Raw genomic sequence first — 25,211 nt, forward strand, 5'->3', positions numbered from 1 at the left:
TTTATTTTGAAAATCCTACCGGTAGTGACCTGTGTTTCCTGCCAGCTGAGTCGTGCAGCGTCATAACATTAGCATGTAGCACCGGCGGTTCGGAAGGAACTTTTGACGTTATCAACGCTACCTGCTCGGCTTTAAACGACGAGCCAGAACCGGAACCGAGCTTCCAATCCAAGAACAAGGTGAGTCTGCCAGCTTTACCTGGAGGGCTCAGTCCGGGCAGAACCCGGACAGAACCGGTCAGGTTCATCTTGTGGGTTTTCAGTGGATTCTGTTCATTTCTGGGTCGGTTCTACAATGAGATGGGTTCTGTTCTGTTGGTTTTGGGCTCCAGCTCGTGAAAACCCGATGCTCTCTGCAGACCAATAACCCCGGAACATTCAAGTTCAGTTCAGATTCGGCTCTTAGAACCGGGTCTGGGCTCCTTTTGCCTGAATCACTGCGGCTTGACGTTCTGAAGGTCCAGGTTGATTTGGTTCTGGTGTCGCTACTGATAATACGGCATAGGTTCTGGCCGGCCCGTTTGCAAGTGTTACCATGGTGACTAGAACAAGTTTTGGTACAGGTGTTACATGAAGATCTGTGACCACTGCCAATTAAATATTGTTGTAAATACACTCAGATGGTGGTGAAGACATAATCTACAGGCCCGGACAGTAAAGTCACGGATTATTATGGCATCAAAATGTGTGACCAGTGTCAATTTGGCTACCTGAGGGTTAAATGTGCTTATAAGTGTGGCAGAAACCTTAAACATCGTGTTAAAAACTACCAGAGCATTTAGAATCGTTTCTTAATCGTTTAACGGATTAAGTTTAACGGATATAGTTGGTCTATATATTTTAATGACGGCACACATTCAGTGCGATGGTCAGTCAAACAGTTTACAGAGTCAAATATGAATTTCTCTGTCGATGCGACGGTAATGAAGGAGCCATTAAGTTTACAATCCCAGCTGTATCACGATTCTGAAGTTGGTTTCCGATTCGGAAATGGCTAAAGGGCGATTCCACCTAATATTTCACTACCTTCTGGCATCTTTAATCGACTCTAGTTTAAAAACTACAACACCTAGACTCTTCAAACCAGCACTGCATTATTCTGCTCTAATAGCAGAATATTTAGAATCATGTTTGGGATTCATGAAACCTTTATCTGATTTGTGAAACGTCAACAAAGGGCAATTTCACCACTTTTTTATCTTGGTCCCATGAGAACTGCTCTAATCCCAAATCTACAACACCTAGACTCTTCACAAAACCTGGACTAAATTATTCTCAACTAGTAGCAGAATATTTAGAACCATGTTTGTGATTTGTGAAACTTTTATCTGATGTGTGAAACTTCAATAAAAGGGCCATTTTTACCCTTTTTTGCATCTAGCTCATATTAGATCTTCTCTAATTCCAAAACTACAACACCTAGACTTTTCAAACAGACTTCAAACAGACTTTTTTGGGATTTGTGAAACTTCACTAAAGTTTAGATTCCTATTCACACTTGTTCCATGCAGTTTTTTTCAAATTCAAATTAAATTCTTTTTTAATTTATTTTTTACCCCTCCAGGGTCTTTTGTGGCTCTAGTGCCCCTTAAATGACAGTAGGCTGACAGGAAACAGGAAAGGAGAGGAGGGAAGACATGCGGCAAATGTCGTCGGGTCCGGGAGTCGAACCCACGACGGCCGCGTCGAGGACTCAAGGCCTCCAAATACGGGTCGTGCTAACCACTACACCACCACGGCACGCCCCAAATTCAAATTAAATTCTAATTGAAAACCACTTTATTAATCCCAAAGGGAAATTAAATATTTGTGTAACTCATTAATTCTTCAGAGAGTTATTGTAGATGGTGATGGCTGTTGGAAGGAAAGATCTTCTGCAGCGATCTGTGAAGTGAAGTTTCACAGATCAGAAAAAAGTTTCACGAATCACAAACATGGTTCTAAATATTCTACTACTAGTTGGGAATAATTTAGTTTAAGTTTGAAGAGTCTAGGTGTTGTAGATTTTAAACTAGAGATGATTAAAGATGCGGATGGTAGTGAAAAATTAGGTGGAATCGCCCTTTAGCCATTTCCGAATCGGAAACTAACTTCAGCTTCGTGCTGTATCGGTATTTACGTAGTTTACGTAAATACTCTTCTTCTCGCTGATCTTCAAGACGTACCTGCGCTCTATCGCCCTCTGTGCTCACAGAAAATGATGGGTCATAGATTTTAATGCAACACTTGTGCGGAGCCGGACTCAACAACAGTTCTGGTTGTCCTGGAAAGCACGTGGTCCACACTGATGACTGGAGCGGAACCTCTCTGCAGCTTCTGGACCGGTACCCGCCCAGCCTGGCCTCTGTCAGGCTGCAGGTAGCTCTCCACCGTCAGCCTGTGAGTGAATGGATGAATGAGTGAATGACTGTAGAAGCTTTGGGTTCCTTTGGACTTGATAATAGAATAGAATAGAATAGAATAACTTTATTCATCCCAGCAGGGAAATTACTTCGCAGTTACAGCACAGAGACAAGACACAATAACATCCACCACTGAGTAGCAGTTGTAGACAAAATAAAAAATAAAATGCTATGAATTGTAAAATATGAAATGCTGTCAATATAAAAGCAGCTTAGAGCAGTCCTTGCAAAGATTTAAAAAATGCAGATATGTATATGTAAATATATGTACAGCAGTGTGCCACAGTGCAGTTGTGTGAAATTGGACTGATTAGTGCAGAACAATGATTTAGCTTTTATTGTACAGTGAGATGGCATGTGGCAGGAAGGATTTCCTGTATCTGTCCCTACAACAGCGGAGCTGGAGCAGCCTATGTGAGAAGGTGCTCCGCTGTCTGTCCACTATGTGGTGGAGAGGCTGCTGTTTATTGTCCATAATAGACAGAACCTTCTTCAGTGTCCTCCTCTCCACCACAGTTTCCAGGGACTCCAGCCTTAGTCCCAGTACAGAACCAGCTTTCCTGATGATTTTGTCTGGTCTATTAGAGTCGCTGGCTCTGATGCTGCTTCCCCAACACACAGCAGCAAAGAAGATGGCGCCGGCAACAACACTGTGATAAAAGGTCTCCAACATCTTGCTGCACACATTGAAGGATCTCAGCTTCCTTAAAAAATAGAGTCTGCTCATCCCCTTCCTGCACACAGCGTCAGTGTTAGATGCCCAGTCCAGTCTGTTGCCGATTACAACTCCCAGGTATTTGTAATCCTCCACCTCCTCCACCACTTCCCCTTTGACCTTTAGTGGCTGTGAAGGTATCTTCTTCCTTCTGAAGTCAATCACCATCTCTCTGGTCTTACTAATGTTGAGCCTCAGGTGATTCTGCTCAGACCGCTCCACAAAGCCGTCCACCAGTGTCCTGTACTCCCCCTTCCCTCCATCCCCTATACACCCGACAACCGCTGAGTCATCAGAAAACTTCTGTAGGTGACATGACTCAGAGTTGTACTGGAAATCAGTGGTGTACAGGGTGAAGAGAAAAGGAGAAAGCACAGTTCCCTGTGGAGCTCCTACGTCACTGACCACCACATCAGACAGGACACTGCCCAGACGGACAAACTGTGGCCTGCCTGTCAAGTAGTCAGTCACCCAGGAGATCACTGAGTCGTTGACACCCATCCTCCGCAGCTTCTCACCCAGCAGCAGAGGCTGGATGGTGTTGAAGGCACTGGAGAAATCAAAGAATGTGATTCTCACAGTGTCTCCTCCACCATCCAGGTGCGACAGTGCTCGTTGGAGCAGGAAGATGACGGCATCGTCCACTCCTAAGTGGGGCTGGTAGGCAAATTGCAGGGGGTCTAGAAACGTCCTCACCTGAGGCCTCAGCAGGGCCAGGACCAGTCTCTCCATGACCTTCATCACATGAGATGTGAGAGCAACTGGTCTGTAGGAAGGAGCTATACAAAGCCATTTATCATAATGTGGTTCTGAGTAGTCCGGTACCAAGAGGTTCTGTGGATCAGTACCACCCTCTTGATGTTTCCAGTCAGTAGCAGGTTCTGGACCGCCATCCCACCCTAATATTTCTCTGGTTCTGCTTATGACCCATGGTTCTGGAAACCCAGTCCGACCTCTGAAGGTTTTGTTTTATTTCTGATTCCTGATATGATTTCATTATAATAAACTTTACCTGGAAATAAGTTCTGGTTCTGACTCGGAAGGTCCAGCAGAAAATTTCTAGAGAGGTGAAGGGTCCTGATAAGAACAGCTGATCCAACTGTTGATCAACCAGCTCCAGGTCATCTGTGAACAGAACCCATAAGATCGGGTCAGCGGTCCGGTTGCTGGTCTCTTTGAGTTGATCCAAGGTCTGGTTCTGTCCCCAGGTGTGATGCAGCAGACATGTCCCTTCAGGCCACGCTGCGGGACCGGATCAGCTCGGCCCAGGCGCTGCTGCAGCGGGCGGAGCATCTTTGTCCGGGGGTCGAAGGTCACCAGAAGCTGTGCGGCAAGCTGCGGGCCGAGCTGCGCTTCCTGCGGCGGGTGGAGGCCGGAGAGCTGCAGGTGAAGGAGTCTCACCTGCACAGCACCAACCTCACCCACCTTACCGCCATCGTGGACTCGGCGCAGGACTTGGAGGACGTTGTGGCATTGTTGCACGTCTTCAGCTACCGGGATGTCGCCGGACGCCGCCGCACACTTGTGGTGGACGTGGTGGCAGACGCGGGACTCACCTGGGTGAAGGCGGTGGGCCGCAAGGCGGAGGCGCTGCACAACATCTGGCAGGGGCGGGGCCAGTACGGAGACAAGAGCGTGGTGCGGCAGGCGGAGGACTTCCTGTTGGCCAGCCGCCAGCTGCCCGTCAACTACCGCCACCCCCGCGTCGTCTTCGCCTTCTACAACGGCTTGTCCAGCCCCATGGCCGACCGGCTGCGGCACCTGGGCGTGGCGGTGAGGGGCGACATCGTGGCTGTGAGGGTGGAGGAAGAGGAGGAGAAGGATGAGGAAGAAGTGGAGGAAGAGGAGGAGAAGGATGAGGAAGAAGTGGAGGAAGAGGAGGCCGACCCAGATGACCCAGAGGGGGAGCTGGCGTCTGGCTTGACCCGGGTGCAGCGTGGCACGGTGCTGGCTCGCCTGGCATTCCCGCTGCCGCCGCCGCCGCCAGAGGAGTGTGGGCGGGTCAACCTGGACATCACCACGCTCATCGCCTACGTGTCGGCGCTCAGCCACGGCCGCTGCCACTTCAGCTTCCGGGAGCCAGTTCTGACAGAGCAGGCTGCCCAGGAGCGCCGGTGGCCGGTTCTGCCCAGCCTCGACGCCTTCATGGCGGGCAAGCAGCTGTTTGCCTGCCGTGCCGCCGTGGCCGACTTCCGCGCCATCCTGGACACGCTGGGCGGGCCGGGCGAGAAGGAGCGCGCTCAGACGTTGCTGGCCCGCCTGCACCTGGTGGATGACCAGCCTTCGGAACGCAGCCGCCGCCTCACGCCCAGCGCCAAGGTCAACCGCCGTTCGCTCGCCATCTTTGGTACCGGAGATTTCCTGAGAGCCGTCACCATGACAGCCAACAGCCGCTTCGTCAGGGCAGCCGCCAATCAGGGCGTCCGCTACAGTGTGTTCATCCACCAACCCAGAGCGCTGACTGAAGGCAAGGAGTGGAGGGCCACGCCCATCTGAAGAGGCCACGCCCACCTTCACCGGGGCTGATGGGGGTTGTCATTTCTAAACTGTTTGGAATGTGATTGGTCAACTGAGATCTGCATGTTTCTGTTCAAATTAGATCAATAAAGATTTAGTTTACATGTCACAGGAAGTCACCTGGATTCAGTCCTTTCAGAATAAAAGTCAGTTTTAGCATTATGATTTGGAGTGAAAACAGGTTCTGGTTCTGTTTGTTTTCATCTCGACCCTGTAAGCATCCTCACGTACCAGGCATTTGTTTCACCTAATGTCCAGGGTTGCTGTGGAACCGCTTTCAGGTGTGTGCAGGTCCCACCTGCTGTAGCTCACCATCATGGACGACCTATGGGTCCTCCCCACTTGATAAAATGCTATGAAGCTACAGGACAGTTAGCTTTTTTCAGGTGTTTTCTTCTTGGAACCGATGTATTTCTCTCCAGATATGAGACTAGCTTTCAATAAAAAAAAAGTTTAAATCATTATTTTTCAAGCTGTTGTCGCTGCTTAGGGTTATATTCTGTTCAGATCCAGCGCCCTCACCAAGATGGCGCTGATCAGCAGCAGCCATAAGGTAACTTCCGGCTTCTTAGTGTGGCGGTCTTGAAGCGGAAGTGACGTGCCCAGTTTGGCCGCTGTTAGCTTGTTAGTTTGTGGTTCTGAATGTAAAATGGTTCTAGGCTCGGTTCTGCTGTAACATGCCTCTGGTTGGACCGGAAGCGGAGCAACATGCTCTGACGGAGGTGAGAGCAAACTTTATTGAACAAACCGAACCGGTTCCAAGTTCAGGCTTGTTGCTAACAGAACTTCCTCCTCCGGCCAGTGTCGGTACCGGTACCCCACAGAGACTCTGAAGGACCTGCAATCGGTCCGGGCTCGGTTCCGAGACCTGCGGCTGTTTGTGGACTTTTACTGTGAGTAAAAAAAACTAAAGTTAATTCAGTTTAATGAGGGCAGCAGTTAATCACAGCGAACGGCAGGGGGCGCAGGAAAGCAGACTCGCTGCGCTTTATTCACAAGCTTTCAGACTAGATCCGAGATTCTAAACCGTTTCTGTCCGGTTCCGGATCAGAACCTCAGTACCTGTAGACGGGCTGAGACTGCAGGAAACCGGGTCCGGTGCGGGTCTAGAGGTTCTTGATCCTGTTGGGCCAGACCGGATTGTCTGTCCTGAACCTTTAAACCAAAACGTATGTGAACCCTGCAGCTTCAAAATGCCCTTCCAGTTTGACCTTCACATTTCTTTGGAGCGTTTCTGGAGCGGACCGGCTGGAGCCCAGACCAGAACCTGTTACACTCAGAGCTCCAGATTAAGGTGATGGTGCAGAGGAACCCCATCAGGGTGTGATTACTTTCAGGGAGATTTTCCAAGGGTCAGATGTTTCTCTGGCTTATCTGCCAGGAACCTCTTCTAGCTGAAAGGTGCGGCAGAAATACTTTCTCTGCCTGTCAGTTGTTGGGACTCGCGTAACCATGGCAACCTCTGCAACGGTCTCATGTCCCTCCATGAGTTCATGACCTTTAGCAGGCTGGCCAGTTTCCATGACGACCAGGCTCCAAGTCGACCCGTTTCTATCTCGGTTCTGAACCGACACGAGCTGAACTGCTGCTCTCTGGTTCTGTGATTCTGAACACAATTTCTGGCCTGGCTGTGGTCCGTTGGGTGGATCAGCTCGGTGCGGCCCGGTTCCAACGGTTTGGATCAGAACCGATGTTCTTGTGTTTCGCAGGTTTTCCAAACAAGGAGACGAGGAAGCTGCTGCACCTGTCGGGAACGCTCCCTGTCCTCTACCAAGGTCAGGCTGTCGGCCATCTGGCTCTGCGGGTTCCGGTCTGGACCTGTTTCTCAGCCCGGTTCTGGTGTCTCCACAGGAAGTGCCTACAACATCCCGGTGTGCGTCTGGCTGCACGAGACCCACCCGCTGTCACACCCGCGCTGTGTCGTCTGTCCCTCCGTCGCCATGGTGATCAACCCATCCTGTCCTCACGTAGATTCCTCCGGTACTGTCAGTGTGGACGGGCTGCGGAACTGGACTCCTGTAAGCCTACTGTCTGACCCCTGACCCCTGACCCGCGAGGCTAAGGGCTCAGCGATGTCACTTCCTCCCAGGGTGTGTCCAACCTGACGCTGCTGCTGTCAGAGATGAGGCTGGCCTTCCAGAAGGACACGCCCCTTTATGCCAGGAGTGTGGATCAAGCTCCGCCCCCTGCAGGACTCAGGTGTGTTCCTTACAGGCCGGGTGTAGGTAGAACCTAGCCGGTTCTGACTGGGTTTTATTAAGTGGTGTAAAGGTATCAGAACCAGGTCCAGGTTCTGATAGTGGTTCTGACCAGCCCGTGCCCTTTAGACATGGTTCTTGAGGTTCTGATGGAGGTTCTAATGGAAGTTCTGGTGGTTCTGATGGAGATTCTGGTGGAAGTTCTGGTGATTCTGGTGGAGGTTCTGATGGTTCTAATGGAGGCTCTGGTGGAGGTTCTGGTCATCTTAATTCTCTTATTCAGGATTCTGGGTCAGAGGTCAGAGGTCATATAGACGTCCTGGTTGGGGACAGTCCTGGTGATGCGTCTCCATGGTGACGGCACCGGTTCTGATCTGGCTTTGTCTCCTCTTCCTGTAGCTCCTCCCCTTCCTCCCAGCAGCCCCAGAGCCCCGCCCATGGCCCCGCCCACCTGACTGAAGGTAAGCCATTCCATCTTAGAAGGAGGGTGTTGCCTAGCAACAACAGGAGGTCTACCCCATAGGGGGCGCCACACCCAGTGTGAAAACTTAGAACAGCATGGGTGTGATTGCTTTCAGAGGTATTTTGAGTTACCATGGTGACGTAATTGGCCAATACCAGTTTCTCATGTGAGAGCTGATTGAGCGTTTCCAGACTAAGCCCCTCCCCTTCTGCTGCAGCCAGCCAATGGGAACAGGATGGCGTCAGGACATCGTACACCGAGGAGCTGAAAGGGATCGACTTCGGGGCTCCGCCCTCCTCTGGCGGCGCCAACACTTTCCTGAGCCCCTGCCCTCCAGGTGAGATGGGAGTTATAAACCCCGCCCCTGTTAAGTAGCGTTGGTTCTGTTCAGGATGGGCTGCAGCTAAGCAGGTTCTGAACTCATACCTCAGATTCTGATTTTGACCCGTCTGTTGCGGATCCCGTCCGCCCTGCAGGTGCGCCCCCCACCGAGCCCCTCAACAGAATGATGGGAGCTTTGAGGCTGGATGGAGGCAGGCAGTCAGAACCGAACCTACGTGGTTCTGGAGATCAGAGTCCAGCAGCCGAAGCCGACCTGAGGAAGGTGAGGACGGGTTTTACCTCAGCAGTGTTTCCCTTGGGGCGGGGGCCTTTTTGGGGTATGCAGATTGATCGGCCCCGCACGGTTAACAGGACCTGCATGTGAAACCACAAGGCTGAGTCGGCCTGCTGTTGACAACTTTGCAACTGTTGTACTAAATTTAGTCCAGAAACAAATCAGTAATGGCTAAAATTAGTCAGGATTTTTAAATATCGGTCATCGGCCAGAAAACTGAAGTCAGTGCAATGCTACTTTATTTCAATGACAGCAATCAGTCTGTAGAACAACTGAGTAATGACCATTAATACAAACACTGTCTACACCAGGGGGGCCCAAAGTGGGTCCCTGAGGCCCGGCATCCTGAATGTTTTAGTCTGTCTGGTTTAAAGCACCTGGATCCAATGATGGATCATTAGAGGCCAAAGAAGAACATGGACCTGCTGAGAAGGTTGTTGGTACCAGGGAGAGAGTAAAACATGCAGGATGCTGGGCCTCCAGGACCCACTCTGGGCTCCCCTGGTCTACACCATGTTCCAAATTATTATGCAAATTGGATTCAAGTGTCATAAAGATTTAATTTTTATATATAAAAATATCTATTAAATTCATAGATGGTTTTGTGTCTCAGGGCTCTTTGAGTCTCTGTACTTAATTTCAGAGATCTGGGTTGATTAGTTTGTCAGGTGAGCTCAATTAAAGGAAATCTACTTAAAAACTTGGCCAGTGTCCATTATGACGCTTTTATTGGGCAGCCTAGAGCGCCCCCTGTTGATTGACACGCATTTGACCAATAATGTTATGAAATGGCAATTTCCGAGCCAATAATATCCAGAGCGACTTGAGCTTGTTTTGACATGCCTGTATTCTTTCTGGAATATTTCTGACTGGTCAAACTCGGAAACTAAAATGTTCTCTATTCACCATGTTCTGTTTATATATCGCTTCATTAATCTACCTTTATCTGCTGTTGCATCTATTGCTCTCTAAGCAGAGCAGTTATGTATTTCCTTACCAATCTCAGACTCAAACATCCAGGCAGAGGGGGTCCGTCCCTCTGATGGCCAAGCGGGTTTTACTGGGTGATGATGGGATTTCTGCTGTTTCTACAGAAGATTCCTCCAGAGGAACTGGGAAGACGAGAGTTCCTCCTGCTGCTACTTAAAGAGAGCAAACTGCTGCCATCAAAATTAAACTCGACACGTTTAAAAAAGTACAGATATCTCTCCCTGCTTTGCAGCTTTAGCGACTGTTTTACTGTGTCTCTCTGTCTGCCGCCAGGTCTGCATGTTCATCGGCGCAGCGACGCCATTCAGTGTCTCGCCATTTGATCGATCACAGAGTAGACAGCTAAACCACATTTTGGTTTAGCTGTCAAGCTTTTGAAAGCTTGTCATGAACTAGTGCTAGCCAATTTAGCGGTGTGGCTCAGCCGGTGCTAACTGAGCTAGCGGTTACGGCCTGGAGCGCTCTCAGTTCAGTGTGTTAGCTATTAGCTTAAGAGTGCTGAAAGTAGACAAGCCGCCATGTTGGCTCACAAACAGATGAGGATGTGATCTGCTGACCACAGCTGGGTTCTAGTTCTGATCGTCGGGTCCCAGGTTAGGATTGTCCTCCTGGTGGGGGAGTTTCTGGAAGTATTACATGACCCTTATCTGGGTGGTTCTGACCCAGAACTGGGTCACCTGGTGGGAACCTAGACAGTTCTGCCTCTGGGTCCATCCAGGTGTTCATCTGGAGGCGGGGCCAGCTCATCTCAGCTGATGTGTCCCCCAGGTGTCGGCCCACCTGTCTCCAGACCGGGCCGCCGTCTTCATGGCTCTGATCACCATGACTGGGCGGAGCTTCAGCACTGATGATGTCATAGAGGCGGTTCAGCATAATCCAGATCTCCCTTCAGCGCTGAAGTTCCTGACGCACACCTGTCCGATCTGTCGTGACCAGGTGTCCTTCAGCAAGGTGACTGTCTCAGCCAGCCAATCAGAGGACAGACACCGCTCTACTTCCTGTTAGCTCTTCATCTCTGCTTGTTTTCTGCAGATCATCACCATGACCCACTGCTCCTGCTTCTTGTGTCAGAGCTGCTTCACTTCCTGTTTCTCCGTCACCATCAAGGAGCGCGCCGTCCACCAGCTCACCTGTCCGCAGTGCGGCCAACCAGAGATCAGGAGCCAGGGGGCGCTAGAGGAGTCCATGGACTACTTTAACCTGCTGGACACACAGGTCAGTCAGTGAGGTGAGTCAGTCAGGTGAGTGAGAGCTGCTGGGAGTCCTGACATGCGTTGTGCTTCCAGATCCGTCACTTCCTGCCTCCTGACATCCATGAACTCTTCCAGAGGAAACTCCGGGACCGAGCCCTGCAGGAGATGCCCCGGTTCTGCTGGTGCGCTCACGTAAGAACCTCACTGGGCCTGATTCCGGTTCTGGTGAGACCATTAGGGTCAGAACCTCGGCAGGTTGTTTGTTGCTTCAGCGTTGCTTTGGGGCGCTCCGTGAATCGGACCGGTCCTGGGTCCGGTTCTGACCCAATCAAGGATCCATCAGGGTGTTTGTTTTTACATTTCATGACTGCCAGACGCGGAGCTTCAAGCGCTAAATGATCATTGCAGGTTGAGTCAGAATTAGAGATGCACCGATAAATATTCTAGATCTGATGTGCCCATCTATTCAGACTAATTCTATGATTCGTGCTCTGAACAAATGTACCCATTACCACAACAAAAGCCAACGCCTTCAGAATAATTTTGTTGTATTTATGTTTAGGCCTGTCGCGATAAACAATAAATCAATTAATTGCACGATAAATGAAAACTATCGACCTAATTTTAATTTATCGGCTTTATCGTTTCTTCCTGCCTTTTTCTCTTTCTATTGATGACACTGAATGAAACACGGCTCAGCTCTGGTGCTCTCCACCCACCCCTCCCCTCTCTTCCTCATTTTTTAGCGTAAGGGAGAAGTGAGCTATAGTATCAGGTAGTCGGGACGCACACCATGTTGTACTTCTGCAGCTTTAGAGCCCTTGGGGAGTTAGGAAGCTAAAGAAACACTATCTGATATTGGGGAAAAAAACTCCAAATGGAGCTGGTTTCACAGCCGAACGCAACTGCAGCAGTGTGGGAGTATTTCGGATTCAAACCAAATGACCGTGCGAACCGCGGAACCTTTGCGAGCCGGTATGTCACGTTTGTCATAAAACAGTAGCAACTAAGAGCAGCAATACAACCAACTTACACCTGGACCTAAAGTACAACCATCCAAAGACGTTTTCCCAGCTGGGGAAAAACGTACAACTGGTGGGCTGTCCCTGTCTTCAAGTTGGCAACAGTCCACCATCATTGAAGCAATTAATCGACAGGCAGCTAACAAAAAGGACAACGCAAAGTGGTGCATGCTCACAGACAGCATAGTTTGTTTAATTGGTAACGAGATGCTCCCATTTAATATTGTTGAAAAGCCGGCATTTTCAAAACTGTTGCAAACATTTGACAGACGATACAAAATCCCCGGGAAAACATACATATCACAAACGGCGATGCCACAACTGTCCAGCAGTATTAAAGAGGACATACTGAAGGAGATAAAAGACATTTCATTTTACTTTGCTACGTCGGATATGTGGTCAGATATGACCCCTTATCTGAGCTTGACCATTCACTATATAGCTGCTGACTGGACCCTGCACTCTAAATGTTTAGAGACCAGATATTTCCCAGATAACCATACTGCTGACACCCTGGGAAAAAACCTGAAATCTGCTTTAGCAGACTGGGGACTGGATGAGCACAAACTGGTCTGCATCACAACAGGCAGCGGCGCTAACATGGTCGCTGCAATAGGAAATCCTGGCTCAGCTGCTGAGGCCTCAACCTCCACCTTGCTGTTTGGTGGTCTGGACAGTGACAAAGAACGGACAGCACGTCCCATTGGACTCGGTAGACGTTTGGTCAAGACTTTCAACCTGAGCTTCCTTACAAAGAGAGACCTGAAGAAGGCACAGAATGAAGCTAATGTCCTCCAGCAAAATCTCATTCTGGTGAGTGATTTTAAAGTCATTTATTCATTCATTCATAACTCAAGATATTCCAAGAGTCATGTTTATTTTATAATAGCATGTAGACCTGTAGAATCAAATTAAGCCTGTTGTCTGGCAATAATTTAAATACAAACACAAATTATTAAGGGGAGTTAGTAGAAATGTAAAAAGTAGTATTTCTTTAAAGAAGTTGAAATACATTAGCTAATAAAAATTAATATAGTAATAATATATTTTGTTGGAGCAATATGTTACCTGTCACTGGTGAAGTTTGGCCCTAAATGAATAACATAATAATTATATATATATTGCTCTAATAAAAATATTTTCAAAATCCTACAGGATGTTGTCAGCCGATGGGGCCCTAAGCAGAAGATGGTGTTGGAGCAACTCCCAGCTATTAGACGAGTCCTGGCTCAAGACAGAAAGCACGGCCATCTCAACCCAACCTGGCAGGATGTTTTGGTGTTGGACTCCATCAACGCAGCAATGAAACCACTGGCTGACTTACAGATGTCCTCTCAGGGGAAACATACGTCTGTTAAGCCTGTGCTGGACCTGATTAAAGGTGACCATCTCTCTCCTGGCCATGATGGCAGCACCCTGACTGCCAGTATTACACAAAACATATCCAAGACACTGACTGAAAAATACAGCTCACCTGCCATCCAAGCCCTCCTGAGAAAGGCCACCATCTTGGATCTGAGGTACTGTGGCAGCATGGAGGAGGCAGTGGCATTGGATGACATCAAGCATCAGCTGGTTCAAGAGCTACTGGACTTAAAAGGGTCAGAAGTAAGTGAAGAAGGTGAGGGCTGCAGCAAAGCTGCTGGAGGAAACAAAGATGACTCTACCGCTGCCCCCCCACCAAGAAGAAGAGGCTAATTTACTTTCTTCAAAACAGAAGAGCTCAACTCAGAGGTCAGACCCAGGCTACATATCCAAAAAGACAGCAGGCTGATGCAGAACTGACCAAGTTCCTTCAAGAAAATGCTGTTGATGCCTCTTGTGATCTCTTGACATGGTGGCATGACAACCAAAGAAGATATCCTTTGATGGCAAACTTGGCTCAAAAATACATGTGTGTTTGTGCAACGAGGACCAGTTCAGAGAAAATGTTTAGTACAGCTGGAAACATTGCTCCTTCTGAGAGATCCTGCCTTAAGCCACAACAAATATTCAATATGTTGGTATTTGTTGCTCAGAATCTGTCTGACTAAAGCAGCTACAGATCTGCTTATAGAGGCACCTGCTCTTATTTAGTGTGCTTTTGTTACTTTGCACTTTTTGTTTATAAAAATGGCATTTTTGCCCATCTTCTCTATATAAATCTAATGATATACAGACTTTATAATCTGTACTCTTGGATGAATGTAGTTTTTATTTCCACTTTGGTTTTATGTTGTGTTCAGTTTTTATTCAAGCGCATTTTTTGTTAACAGAGACTGAGAGTCCATTTTAGGTCGTTTTGTTAATTTTGTTGACCAGTTCCAGTGTTACGTGTTTTTTGAAAATAAAGTGTATTTATCTTTGGTAGGATGTACCGGTACTTGTATTATTAAGGCATTAAAATTACATCGGATCGATATCAGCCAATACTAAACCTCACATATTTGTATTAAAATTGGAAAAAGTGGATCGTGTTATTCACAACAAAGTCACCTTTGACCTGCCAGTGACCCATGTGACTTTATAGTCACATGACACCCAGCATTCGATCCCTTTTGTTCTCACGCGAAGGTGTGCCGAGTACAGGAGTGGTTGTGCAAAGCTAGTAGCTTTTGTATTTAACGCAGTTTTCTTCTTGTGCTTGCAGCCTAGTTTATGGTGAGTCTTGTCTTCCAGGAGCTGCACAAGCTACTTTCAGTTTCCACCAGATAAGTGGTTGTTGCTCTGATGAGTGCTAGGTTTTGTTTTTCTTTTTTCTACGGCAGCAGTTTATTGTTCACTTTGATTTGCACATACCATATTTGTGGCTTTTTTGACTCACCTCTGGCATTTTCTGCTCGCGCTCGAGTCCTTTAATTTGCCTCTATGGAGATGGTGCTTATTGTGGTGATGATATGATGATGTATAATTTATGATGCTCCACCTATCTGGCTTCACTCCAGCCTGATGACGAGCGTGACTCGTCTCCCTCGTGTGCATCTCACTGTCAGACAACGCGTGCCCCAACTGTAGAGTCGTGCTAGGTCAGGCTAAATCAGCTGACTGCGCTGAAGCAGCCTACCGACTGGGCGGGATCTGCACAGCAAGACCTGTTGCCACCGGGACAGATGGCGTGCCCAATGCAGCCGACTGTGGAGGCACCTTTGATGGACCGATACGGGGAGGTTGTCCACAAAGGTGGATCACTGCACTACTGAACCCTATAGCACTTCCTTCTGAGCAGGACGGAGCATCGGTCGACAGTAATGATGCTATTTCAGTGGCAACCTTGGGTACCCAGTTCCTCGATTACCTTCTGGAGCTCAGCTCCAGGGTCTCCGGTTTCTCCCTCAGAGGAGTATATATGGGAACTGCATGCCTGGCGGCTATGCAGGAGGCATACAGGTTTGGCTTGGGGCAAATGCCAGTTGTGGAACCAGAGATTGCCAAAAACCTGCTCCCATTCAGGGGTCCAGACATCGTACTGCTTTTGTGTGGCACAGTTTGGCTTGCGCCCTCCCAGGCATTCAAGAGGCAAGTTGGCCCGCAGGTAATGTTTAAAGTCATCAGTGAGTTATTTTACCCCAGGACAGGTTGGTAGCTGGGCTCTCCACACCCAGACATGTTGGCACTGTACACTCTGTCCCACGAGTACCATCTTCAATTCAGAAGCCAGCCCCTTGTACCTCACTGGGTGAGGAGGATGACTGTCATCCGCAACCCTGTGAAGGCACGGGCACTGAACCAGGAAATCTGCACCTCGGTTCCCGTGGACCTCTGTCAAAACATGTGGCCCCCTGTTGAAAGCCCCCTGTTGAAAGGCCCCTGGGCCTCTGTCAAAGCCCAGGGGGCTTTTATTCCAAGTATTTTTTTTTTTAGAAGACCGGTGGTCTTTTTTTGATCTCTGAAGGTCATACCTTTTCGCATGCTGACCACCAGGGAAGTTTTGCAGGCAATTTCCCCAGGTGATTGGCAATTTCCCCAGGTGATCTGTGAGAACCACTTCCATGGTTCTTACAGATGCTTGTTTTCATGTCTCAATTGCTCTGCCTCACTGGCGGTTGCTTTGTTTTGCTTTCCAACAGAAGGATTTGCAGTTTATGGTCCCCCATCTGGACTTATGCTGTCTCTCAGGGAATTCACCCTATGTGTCACAGTGACCCTCTCCCCTCAACAGGAGCCAAGGCTAAGAATCCTCCCGTACCAGGACGACTAGCTTATTTGTGCAATGACCTGCAACTAAGTGGCCCAGGACAAGCAGTTGGTGCTTAATCATGTGGGACACCCTGGACTGCAGGTAAACATGGAGAAGAGTAATCTGACTCGCTCACAACAGACAATCTTCCTGGGCATTCCCATGAGTTCTGTCTTAATGACTGCTTGCGCTTTTCCCCAGCGGGTTGACGTTATATTGAGAATTCTGCGAGAATTCAGATGTGACATGGTACCGCCTCTTGTGCGATGATATGTCCTTGCTGCCCTCTACATGTGGTAGAACAACTGGAGTCTGGACCCAACTGGGTACACTCACTGACTCAGGAGGCTTCAGGTCAGGCCTCAGTGTCCTTAGTATTTGTCTCTCAGGAGGGATCTTCTTTCCCAGATGTGGGGTCTGGATTTAGCTCCTACAAGGCCCGCATCTACAGTATTTGTCCTTCCTTCCATCTTATACGCTTATCCCTATTGGAGTCACCAGGGGTGCTGGTGCCTATCTCCAGTGGTCAATGGAGACAGGCAGTGGTGGGATCCCCCTGGGCAGGTCACCAGTCCATTGCAGGCCCAGATCCACTTTCCCAAAGTATGTTGAGAAAGTTGTATGTATGATGGCTAATGCATGGGTGCCATCCATGTGCTCACTAAGACTTGCACCTTGCAAGTGACATCTTACTCTTCTGCCTGCAGGAGTAAGATGTCACTCTACAAGGGGTCTGCCATGACTGGGGTGCTGCTGGACACTATGCACAGTGTAGCCTCCTGGAAGTCACCAAGCACCTTTGCTCGATTATACCAGGTGAATGTAGCTTTGCCCCATCCCCTCCAAGGCACCCTGGAGCAGCATCCTTCTACATCCAACTGAGGTAGGCAGTGTAGTGGCTGTTCTTTTAGATTTTGTTGACATAAGTCATCCAGTGCTTAAAACTCCACACTCTCGCGGTCAGTACGGATACAGTACAACAAAATTTACGACTGTAACTGCGGTTTGATCAATCCAGGATGACCACCAGAGTACTCGGTCCATTGGAATCCTTGCAGTGCGTATGAAGATTGAGGGATTGAGCGCCAGGTATCATGTGACTTGAGTCACATGGGTTACTGGCAGGTGACTTGAGCATGCGCAAGAATGATCATTCAGTGCATGAAGCTCTGTCTCTGGCTGTCATCCGGGATTCTTAGAACTGCAAAGTTATAACTTTCGTTTCAGTGTTCCTTCGGGATGCTCCATGAATCGGACCTGTTGAGGATGGACTGTCCCAGCTGTAGGAAGAGCACCTGTTCCCAGTGCAGGTCACCTGTAAGTAGGCCTGTCGCGATAAACTATAAATCAATTAATCGTACGATAAATTAAAACTATCAACGTCATTTTAATTATCGGCATTATCGTCTCTTCTGACCTTTTTCTCTTTCTGTTAATGACACTGAATGAAAAAAGGCTCAACTCCGGTTCTCTCCACTGACCCTCCCTTCCTCATTTCCTCAGTGTAAAGCCCAGCGCAGACAACACGATCTTAGAGCTGTCGCTGATTGTCGGCCCATTTTCAAAACCTGACAGACCACACATTAGCCGACAGAAATCCTAGGTATAACGGTTTGATCGGTTCGGTCCTGCCGTGTGGTGTCCAACAATGGGCACAAAATAATGGCTGCAAGTTCAGTGAACTAATTTTAAAACCAGGCATTAATCAATGCTTTACTACAATCTACCTGCAATACATGTTGCTAGTGTCAGAGTAAAGTCCTGACTGAATGAAAATCATTAGAACCTGTTTACGTCACGTTAACGAAGAACAGCTGAAAAGTTACCGGGTTTATCAACTGCGGTAGCAATTTCGCTCCAACTCCTCCTCTTGTCATTTCTATAATCTTTGCATGTTGAATAAACATTAATGTTGTTTCCACGTATCATCTCCAATGTCCTCCAGACTTCAGGTTGTATATATACAATAATTTTTGAGACAATTAATCGTTCAGCAAAATTTGTTATCGTGACAGGCCTACCTGTAAGGCACACACACCTGTAGTGTGAGCTGAACTCCAACCAGAATCTGACCCGGTCTGTCTACTCTGCAGTGGTCTCCTCATCATCAGGGACTTTCCTGTGCAAAGTTCAAGGCGTGGCAACAGCAGACCCAGCAGGACCGGGACAGCTCCATGTGGGTCTACAAAACCATCGGTAAGAACACGCCTTTAAGTAATCGAGGTCTGAGTTGATACCAAGGTTTGATCTGGACCCGGTTAAACAGCAGCCTCTCCACCACATAGTGGACAGACAGCGGAGCTCCTTCTCACATAGGCTGCTCCAGCTCCGCTGTTGTAGGGACAGATATAGGAAATCCTTCCTGCCACATGTCATCTCACTGTACAATAAAAGCTAAATCATTGTTCTGCACTAATCAGTCCAATTTTGCACAACTGCACTGTGGCACACTGCTGTACATATATTTACATATACATACTGTTCTGCATTTTGAATCCTTGCAAGGACTGCTCTAAGCTGCTTTTATATTAACAGCATTTCATATTTTACAATTCATAGCATTTTATATTTTATTTTTTATTTTGTCTACAACTGCTACTCAGTGGTGGATGTTATTGTGTCTTGTCTCTGTGCTGTAACTGCGAAGTAATTTCCCTGCTGGGATGAATAAAGTTATTCTATTCTATTCTATTCTAGCGTCTGATTTGGGCTTGGTCCCGTCAGGGTGACTTGATCCGGTTGGTTCCATCTGCATTTGGACTGAAAGGAAACATAAAGTTAATTGTCACAGTGCAGAGTTTCCCCTAAAAACCTGCTAAGCCCAGAGGCCGTGGCAGTCCGGCATGTTTTTGAATTAAAAGATGTTACGTTAACAGGAAATATTACCGGGTAATTATGTTTCTGGGATACATCATTCACAACGTTTAAACCCGCAGCTATACAGTCTTAAAAACACAAACCATAAAAATACAATTAAAATAAATATCAACAAACAAGGAGATTTAATTTATGAAGCATTGTAGGGACCAAGCTGTTTTTTTCCTGACTGTAGAGTTTTTAATAAGCACAGAGAATATTTGTTTTGGTTGCTCAGGCTTTAAGGAACAAGTTTTTTCTGATCTCCATAGAGCAACTCTACCTGACCAGAGGTAGAGAAGACATTTGATGTTGTGCAGTTTGAAGCATTGTGGTGCTGGAAAAAAGGAGGGGAAAAAAAGCAAAGCAGAAACAGCGCCATGCGCTCTGTTTCTGCTTTGCTCCGTTAGCAGGAGCGCTAACAGGGTTAGGGTTATGAGTGGCGTTTACATGTTGAGATGTAAACGCCACTCATAATTCTTTGTTCACAAAGATAGAATTCTCTCTGCACGCTCAACGCGCAACTCTGAAAGCAGATCTATAGATTACATTTGCAGTTGCACAAATGTAATCTATATAAGGTGAAGCGTTTCTCCAAGAACACCTTCCAAATCGTCCAGTCTGAGTGAAAGGTCAGACGCCATCCATGGCGAGGGAAACTGCAGCCGCGGCCAACGCGCTGAGGCGCCTGTGGTTGGTGCGGCTTCACTCTGTTTGATGCATCAACTATAAACCTTTCAGGAATGATTCTGCTCTGCCGGTGAAATGCTGAGCGCAGCAGAGACGCATGCAGTATGGAGATTTCTGGTGTTTTAGAAAAATTCATTTTAAATAATTATAAAAAATAATAATAATAACCAGCAATGCCTAGACTGTCAGGGGGGCCCACCACAATAACAGCAGATGATGTCTGACTGGAGAATACGAGGAGAAAGTGGTCAGTTTGTCCTTGAACAAACTGACCGTTTGCAGCCTGAAGTAGCACAGGAGAACCTAAACCGTAGACGAGCGTCTGCCTCGGTAAACTGGGATCTGGTTCTGCAGGAGAGGAGCCTATTAACTAAAGAATCTGTCTCCCGTTCTACTGCTAGTACCTCTAGGAACCAGCAGGGAACCGACAGTCTGGTACCTAAGGGTTCTGGTAGGAATATCTGAACCAATCGTGTCTCTGAAGCTGGTAGCTAACCCCCATTCTTCCTCCAGTAAAGTCTTGTTTGTCCTCAGAGTGTCCTAGTTGTCAGTTCGTCTTCAGCCTGTCTAAAGGAGGTTGTCTTCACTTCACCTGCTCTCAGTGTCGCCATCAGTTCTGTGGCGGCTGCAGTCAGCGCTTTGCTCTGGGCCCGGTGAGTCCGTGTTCTAACTGTTCTACCGGATTCTACCGAGTTCTAGTCTCCTCATGACGTCTCCCTCCTCAGGCTTGCAGCTTCTCCGCTTTGTGTGCGTCCAGAGGTCTACATGCGCACCACCCCAGGGACTGCCTGTACCACCTGAGAGACTGGAGCGTGGCCCGGCTGCACCGGCTGCTGCAGGTTAGCTGGACCCGGGTCGAGAACCAGACCCGGGTGAACTCGCTGGTGATGCTCTCCTCCCTCTCAGCACTATAGAGTGTCTCCTTCCTGGTTGGAACCGTCCAGTGGCAGCTTGGCTCAGTGCGGTCAGACAGGTGAGGTCATTTCCTGTCCCGGGGAACCCGGCACATCGCGGTCTGCCTGACAGGTGCGTTTGTGTGGCAGTGGCTTGTTTCGTACCGGAACTGCGAGATGACAGCGGTATGACAAAGGAGGAGCCTTGCGGACGGCCGGCGCCGTACGGAGGATACTGCCAGTAAGGTCCAGTCGGAGGCCGTGGGTCTTCCGCCTGCGTACCTGTTCAGGTGAGCTGCTGTCTGTCCCGGCAGGGCTCACTACAAGGAGCGTCTGGTGGAGCAGATCAATCGCTGCGGCGCCGACCCGGCCGTCCTCTTCAGTCCTGCGGAGGTAATCGCAGAGCTGCGGCGATGGAGCGTTGTCGTGCCAACCAGAAAGCCTGAAGAGCCAGAGCCGCTGTACGCCCATCGCCTCCGCCTGGTCAGTGACAGCATCACGACTGGCATTTGCCGGTCCGGTAAACGTTTAGCTGCTGAATTGTCCGCAGGAACCACATCTGGATTGTGACCTCCTGTCGGTCCAGGTTAGACAGAGACACTTTCAGCCAATCACAACCCTCGGTTCTGTCTCTCTACAGGTGCTGACCAATTGCCTTCCTCTCATGAAACAGCGAAGCACTCCATCAGTGACATCAGCAGAAGCTCCGCCCACTCCACCCGTCCACAGTCAACGTCCCAACCAATCAGATGATGTCTGATAACTTCAAACAGGTCAAAGGGAACCAATGACAGAAGCTTCCAGTCGCAACTACCTGAGCTACTTGACGTTACCATGGATGTTAACAAGGTTAACGAGCTCGTCAGCCTTTGGTTTATTTAAATTATTTTTTCTCTAGCATTGAATAAACATCTAACTGAAATGGTTTTAAACAAGAACCGAGAACAAAAAAACTTACGTTTATTCTGATCCTCATGGCTCAAAATTCATACAGTTCTTTTAAAAAGGTGAAGCTTAATGAGCATTGGGGATTAACGAGGTGAAGCTTAACGAGGTGAAGCTTAACGAGATGAAGCTTAACGAGCGTTAGTGATTAACGAGGTCAGGGTTCGGGTTCCAGCTGCTCGGTTTTCTGCACTTTAATAAATTTGTCATCTTCTCACTGTGTAGTTTGTCTCTATGGCAACCTGATGTGTTTCCAAACCCAATAGAACCAGTTTGATATTGAACCCGACTGCTCTTCATCAGAATGTCCTGGTTCTTGTTCTGGTGGGGTTATTTCTGTCTGGTAGAACCATGAAGGTTCTGGGAAATGATGAAGACATTAGTGATGAAGATGCTTAATGTTGCCCCATTTAATTCCCGGAAAGGTTCTGGAGAACCGTTGTTTGTGTCAGAAGGTGTAATAAGACCAGGCTGGAAGAACCGGTTCAGAACCGCTCATCAGGGGTTTAAAGCTGCAGTGTGTAACTTTTACTTTTCAGTTTAAACCAAAGGTGTCAAACTCCAGTCCTGCAGGTTTTAGATGAGCTACAGCTACAAAACCCTGGAATGAAACGTCTTCATGACCTCCTGGTGTGGATCGGTTCTCCAGAACCTTAATGACCTCCTCCTGGTGTGGATCGGTTCTCCAGAACCTTCATGACCTCCTCCTGGTGTGGATCGGTTCTCCAGAACCTTCATGACCTCCTCCTGGTGTGGATCGGTTCTCCAGAACCTTAATGACCTCCTCCTGGTGTGGATCGGTTCTCCAGAACCTTCATGACCTCATAATTCTATCCAGGTGATGCAGCAGAGAATCTAAAAGTTGCAGGACATCAAACCTCCAGAACTGGACTTTGACCCCCCTGGTTTAAACTGTCACCATGGTGATACTCTGTTAAAAAAATCCATCTCCATCTACCATCTGAAGAAACATCCAATCAGAGCCAGGAGGAGGGGCTTAGTGCTGTCAATCAACTTCATGTATTTGCTGCTCAATGTGCTAATGACCCAGCCTTCCATGTTGCCATAGTGACCGACCCAGTATGGAAATGATGGGTCCGTACTGGGTCCAAGCTGATCTCTGACTTTGTGAAACTAAACTGGGTCAGAACCAGAACTGCTCTAGAGCAGCTTTAAATGTGAAGAATGTCTGGATTCGCTGCAGAAATAAAACTCCAGGATTTAGGGTAAGTTTCTAACTTTTATTAAAATAAAACGTTTATCAGTAAAAACAAAAGTAACCAGAAGGTTAAAAATGTTGTGCTGGTCAAACGTCTGTCCAATCGCAGAGGTTGCTCCTCTGGGTGCTGATTTGTTCTGTGCTCTGATTGGCTCAGCTGGTCCTGGCAGCAGCTTCAGGTGTGACAGGCTGCAGCGTCCTCCAGGGATCCTGCAGCATGGAGGGACTGAAATATCTCTCCACCGGAACGTCTCTGAGCTGGAAGGCAACAAGCCGAGACAATCTGGATTAAAGGAACCGCTTCACACTGGAGCAAACCGGATCAGAACCGCTCAGGTAACCTGCTCACCTGGTTCCACTTACAGCATTAGTCCGACACTCACCAGCAGGTTTAAACTAGAAATGAACGTTCAGTCTAAAAACGTTCTGAACCAGCTGAAGTGGAACCTTGGTTCTGTTCAGAGTCAACTGGTCCAAACAATCAGAACCACAATGGAACTACGGAAACTGGAGCATTTTTACAATTATCTACAGAACTCATGAAAATACTGATCATCACCGAAGGCTTGCTGGTGGTTCCGACACAGCTGACAAACCGAACCGGCGTTCTGTTTATCTGTGCTACCCGTAAATCCGTCCTACCTTGTGGTCATGCTCACATCGATGCTACGTCACAATCTGCTGACTCAGCAGATTTCTTATAAATCCGTCCTACCTGTGGAAGTTTCGTTTCATGTGTTTTATTTCATCGCAGATTACGGTTAGCTTTATTTCATTTATTTTATTCCCGGCTTTCATTAAGCTGCTGAATTACTTCATGGTTTTACTTTACATGACAGCAGCTTGTAAATTTATCTATAAATGGTTTTAGTTTGCCGTCTGAAATGTCGTTCCTGTAAACATATCATTATTTGGCGGTTAATCAGGACAAAATATGTTGGGTTTTTAGCTATTTTGTCCTTATAATTAAAAATATTTTAGTTTAATAACGCTCTTTATTACTAAACTTTGCTGAATAGATGTTAGTGATACTATGTGGGATTTTAGCTGTGTAATATTAGTGTATATGAATCATATCCTATCATTTCAGTGACCTGCTCAGTTCAGTGACACATTGTGGCTGCATTTAATAAAGTCTGTCATACAGCAGATTAATGCACAAAAAAGAGTCACACTGATCTGTATTTGTCTTTAATTCCAATAAAACCTGTTTCCTCTGTCTGATACGGTTTTATTCTTACTAACCTCTGTATTTAAAATATTTGAACAGGTAGGATATTCTAGTAAAGGATTAGTGCAAACATCTACAGCTTTTCATTTTAAACAGGTAGATGTTCAGATGAAGGAAGTGATCTTCTTGTGGTTTCGTCATGGATAGAAATTGTTCCGATGCTAAGCTAACCATAACTGCTAAGCTTCCACTTCAGTCACTCAAATATTGTTATCCGATATATTTAACATCAACAACCTGCTATAGTTTTCTGACTGTAAACATGACGGTAGCAGCTTTGGACGGGTAGCACAGACAGATAGACTTAGCTATCTATTCGTGCTACTGTAGGAAAATCTGACGAGGTAGCAAAGATTGTCAGAACACCTGTACCAAACAAACAAGCCCCGCCCACTCCCTTTTATCTCAAACAAACTTCTTGTTTAGAAACATCACAACCACCTGCAGGTTCGGAGCTCCTGGAGGACTGAAGGACTGGGGTCGCCGGAACCCGGACCCCCTCCCGACCGAAACCCCGAACCCCCGGCTCTCGCCGCTGAAATGGGCCGGTGACCCGTCCATAGTTCCTCTGCTGAACCCGGGACAGAACCGGGGAGAGAAGCCTGCCCCTCGGCGCTGAGGAGAACCTCCGAATGGAGACCGAACTCCGGGGAAAGTCCAGTCTGAAGCCGGCCGAGGGGCACCGGGACTCCGCCGAGGTCCAGCCGGAGTTCGGTTCATCTGAGCGTGGAGCAGAAGAAGCAGGAACCTGGCTCAAACCGAATAGAATGTGGACCGGAACCGGAAACACAAGGTTCCGTTGAAGCTTGCAGCCTACAGCGCCAACTAGCGGTGGAGCAGTAACCTGCAGGGGGCAGCACCCCAGTCTGCCATGTTGGACAGGGAAAAGGCGGAGGCTTCTGCTGGGATCACACGCTCCAGTTCAGGAACTAAAATATTTAGGCTCTTCAATCCTGGCCTTGATTATTCTACACTTACAGCAGAATAATTATAACCCAGTTTGTGTTAATAAAAAATCTTAAAACATTTACTTAGATGCTCTTAATGCTTTTTGCTATTACAGCAGAATAGAACATGTTTAAAGGGATTGTGTGTGTTTGTGTCAG

At 47.8% G+C, this 25,211-nt stretch overlaps 4 protein-coding genes across 10 annotated transcripts; 3 read left to right on the plus strand and 1 right to left on the minus strand.

Moving 5' to 3' along the window:
* The first annotated feature begins 7 nt into the window (after positions 1-7).
* c6h7orf25 (chromosome 6 C7orf25 homolog) lies at positions 8-5,748 on the plus strand. 3 transcript variants are annotated; one of them, XM_028021245.1, is made up of 3 exons: positions 14-179; positions 2,194-2,357; positions 4,325-5,748. In XM_028021245.1, the coding sequence occupies exons 2-3, from the start codon at positions 2,287-2,289 to the stop codon at positions 5,610-5,612; spliced, it is 1,359 nt and encodes a 452-aa protein (XP_027877046.1). In that variant the 5' UTR covers positions 14-179; positions 2,194-2,286; the 3' UTR covers positions 5,613-5,748. The 3 variants fall into 3 exon arrangements, with proteins under 3 accessions (XP_027877047.1, XP_027877046.1, XP_027877048.1); XM_028021246.1 differs by lacking the exon at positions 2,194-2,357 and having other exon boundaries at positions 8-179; XM_028021247.1 differs by lacking the exon at positions 14-179 and having other exon boundaries at positions 2,235-2,378.
* Positions 5,749-6,203: 455 nt separating this feature from the next.
* Positions 6,204-21,876, plus strand: LOC114146846 (E3 ubiquitin-protein ligase RNF31). Of its 4 annotated transcripts, XM_028021239.1 has the most exons (19): positions 6,204-6,355; positions 6,436-6,526; positions 7,343-7,408; positions 7,485-7,651; positions 7,723-7,832; positions 8,231-8,292; positions 8,512-8,631; positions 8,771-8,898; positions 10,669-10,851; positions 10,933-11,115; positions 11,187-11,285; positions 17,499-17,588; positions 18,365-18,467; positions 20,352-20,470; positions 20,543-20,656; positions 20,724-20,790; positions 20,861-20,951; positions 21,025-21,193; positions 21,351-21,876. In XM_028021239.1, the coding sequence occupies exons 1-19, from the start codon at positions 6,311-6,313 to the stop codon at positions 21,468-21,470; spliced, it is 2,127 nt and encodes a 708-aa protein (XP_027877040.1). In that variant the 5' UTR covers positions 6,204-6,310; the 3' UTR covers positions 21,471-21,876. The 4 variants fall into 4 exon arrangements, with proteins under 4 accessions (XP_027877040.1, XP_027877041.1, XP_027877042.1 ...); XM_028021240.1 differs by lacking the exon at positions 17,499-17,588; XM_028021241.1 differs by lacking the exons at positions 6,204-6,355; positions 6,436-6,526 and adding an exon at positions 6,605-6,927.
* LOC114146850 (zinc finger BED domain-containing protein 1-like) lies at positions 11,496-15,725 on the plus strand. Its single transcript, XM_028021248.1, has 2 exons — positions 11,496-12,928; positions 13,271-15,725. Exons 1-2 carry the CDS (start codon positions 12,284-12,286, stop codon positions 13,811-13,813), a joined length of 1,188 nt encoding a protein of 395 aa, XP_027877049.1. The 5' UTR covers positions 11,496-12,283; the 3' UTR covers positions 13,814-15,725.
* Positions 21,877-22,875: 999 nt separating the features above from the next.
* Positions 22,876-24,910, minus strand: mplkip (M-phase specific PLK1 interacting protein). Of its 2 annotated transcripts, none has more exons than XM_028021249.1 (2): positions 24,544-24,910; positions 22,876-23,132 (listed from the first exon to the last, which is right to left on the minus strand). In XM_028021249.1, the coding sequence occupies exons 1-2, from the start codon at positions 24,823-24,825 to the stop codon at positions 23,028-23,030; spliced, it is 387 nt and encodes a 128-aa protein (XP_027877050.1). In that variant the 5' UTR covers positions 24,826-24,910; the 3' UTR covers positions 22,876-23,027. The 2 variants fall into 2 exon arrangements, with proteins under 2 accessions (XP_027877050.1, XP_027877051.1); XM_028021250.1 differs by having other exon boundaries at positions 24,547-24,899.
* Positions 24,911-25,211: the final 301 nt, after the last annotated feature.

This window comes from Xiphophorus couchianus, chromosome 6 (assembly GCF_001444195.1).
Source record: "Xiphophorus couchianus chromosome 6, X_couchianus-1.0, whole genome shotgun sequence".
Taxonomy (NCBI): domain Eukaryota; kingdom Metazoa; phylum Chordata; class Actinopteri; order Cyprinodontiformes; family Poeciliidae; genus Xiphophorus; species Xiphophorus couchianus.

Bases quoted from the DNA above. Each gene is read 5' to 3' on its own strand.
- c6h7orf25 (XM_028021245.1), top strand. From the start codon at position 2,287: ATGACTGGAGCGGAACCTCTCTGCAGCTTCTGGACCGGTACCCGCCCA. The intron at 2,358-4,324 runs GTAGCTCTCCAC...TTCTGTCCCCAG, and splicing joins TGGCCTCTGTCAGGCTGCAG to GTGTGATGCAGCAGACATGT.
- LOC114146846 (XM_028021239.1), top strand. From the start codon at position 6,311: ATGCCTCTGGTTGGACCGGAAGCGGAGCAACATGCTCTGACGGAG. The intron at 7,409-7,484 runs GTCAGGCTGTCG...GTGTCTCCACAG, and splicing joins GCTCCCTGTCCTCTACCAAG to GAAGTGCCTACAACATCCCG. The intron at 20,952-21,024 runs GTAAGGTCCAGT...CTGTCCCGGCAG, and splicing joins CCGTACGGAGGATACTGCCA to GGCTCACTACAAGGAGCGTC.
- LOC114146850 (XM_028021248.1), top strand. From the start codon at position 12,284: ATGCTCACAGACAGCATAGTTTGTTTAATTGGTAACGAGATGCTCCCA. The intron at 12,929-13,270 runs GTGAGTGATTTT...AAAATCCTACAG, and splicing joins TCCAGCAAAATCTCATTCTG to GATGTTGTCAGCCGATGGGG.
- mplkip (XM_028021249.1), bottom strand. From the start codon at position 24,825: ATGAACCGAACTCCGGCTGGACCTCGGCGGAGTCCCGGTGCCCCTCGG. The intron at 23,133-24,543 runs GTTGTGATGTTT...GTTGCCTTCCAG, and splicing joins GAGCTCCGAACCTGCAGGTG to CTCAGAGACGTTCCGGTGGA.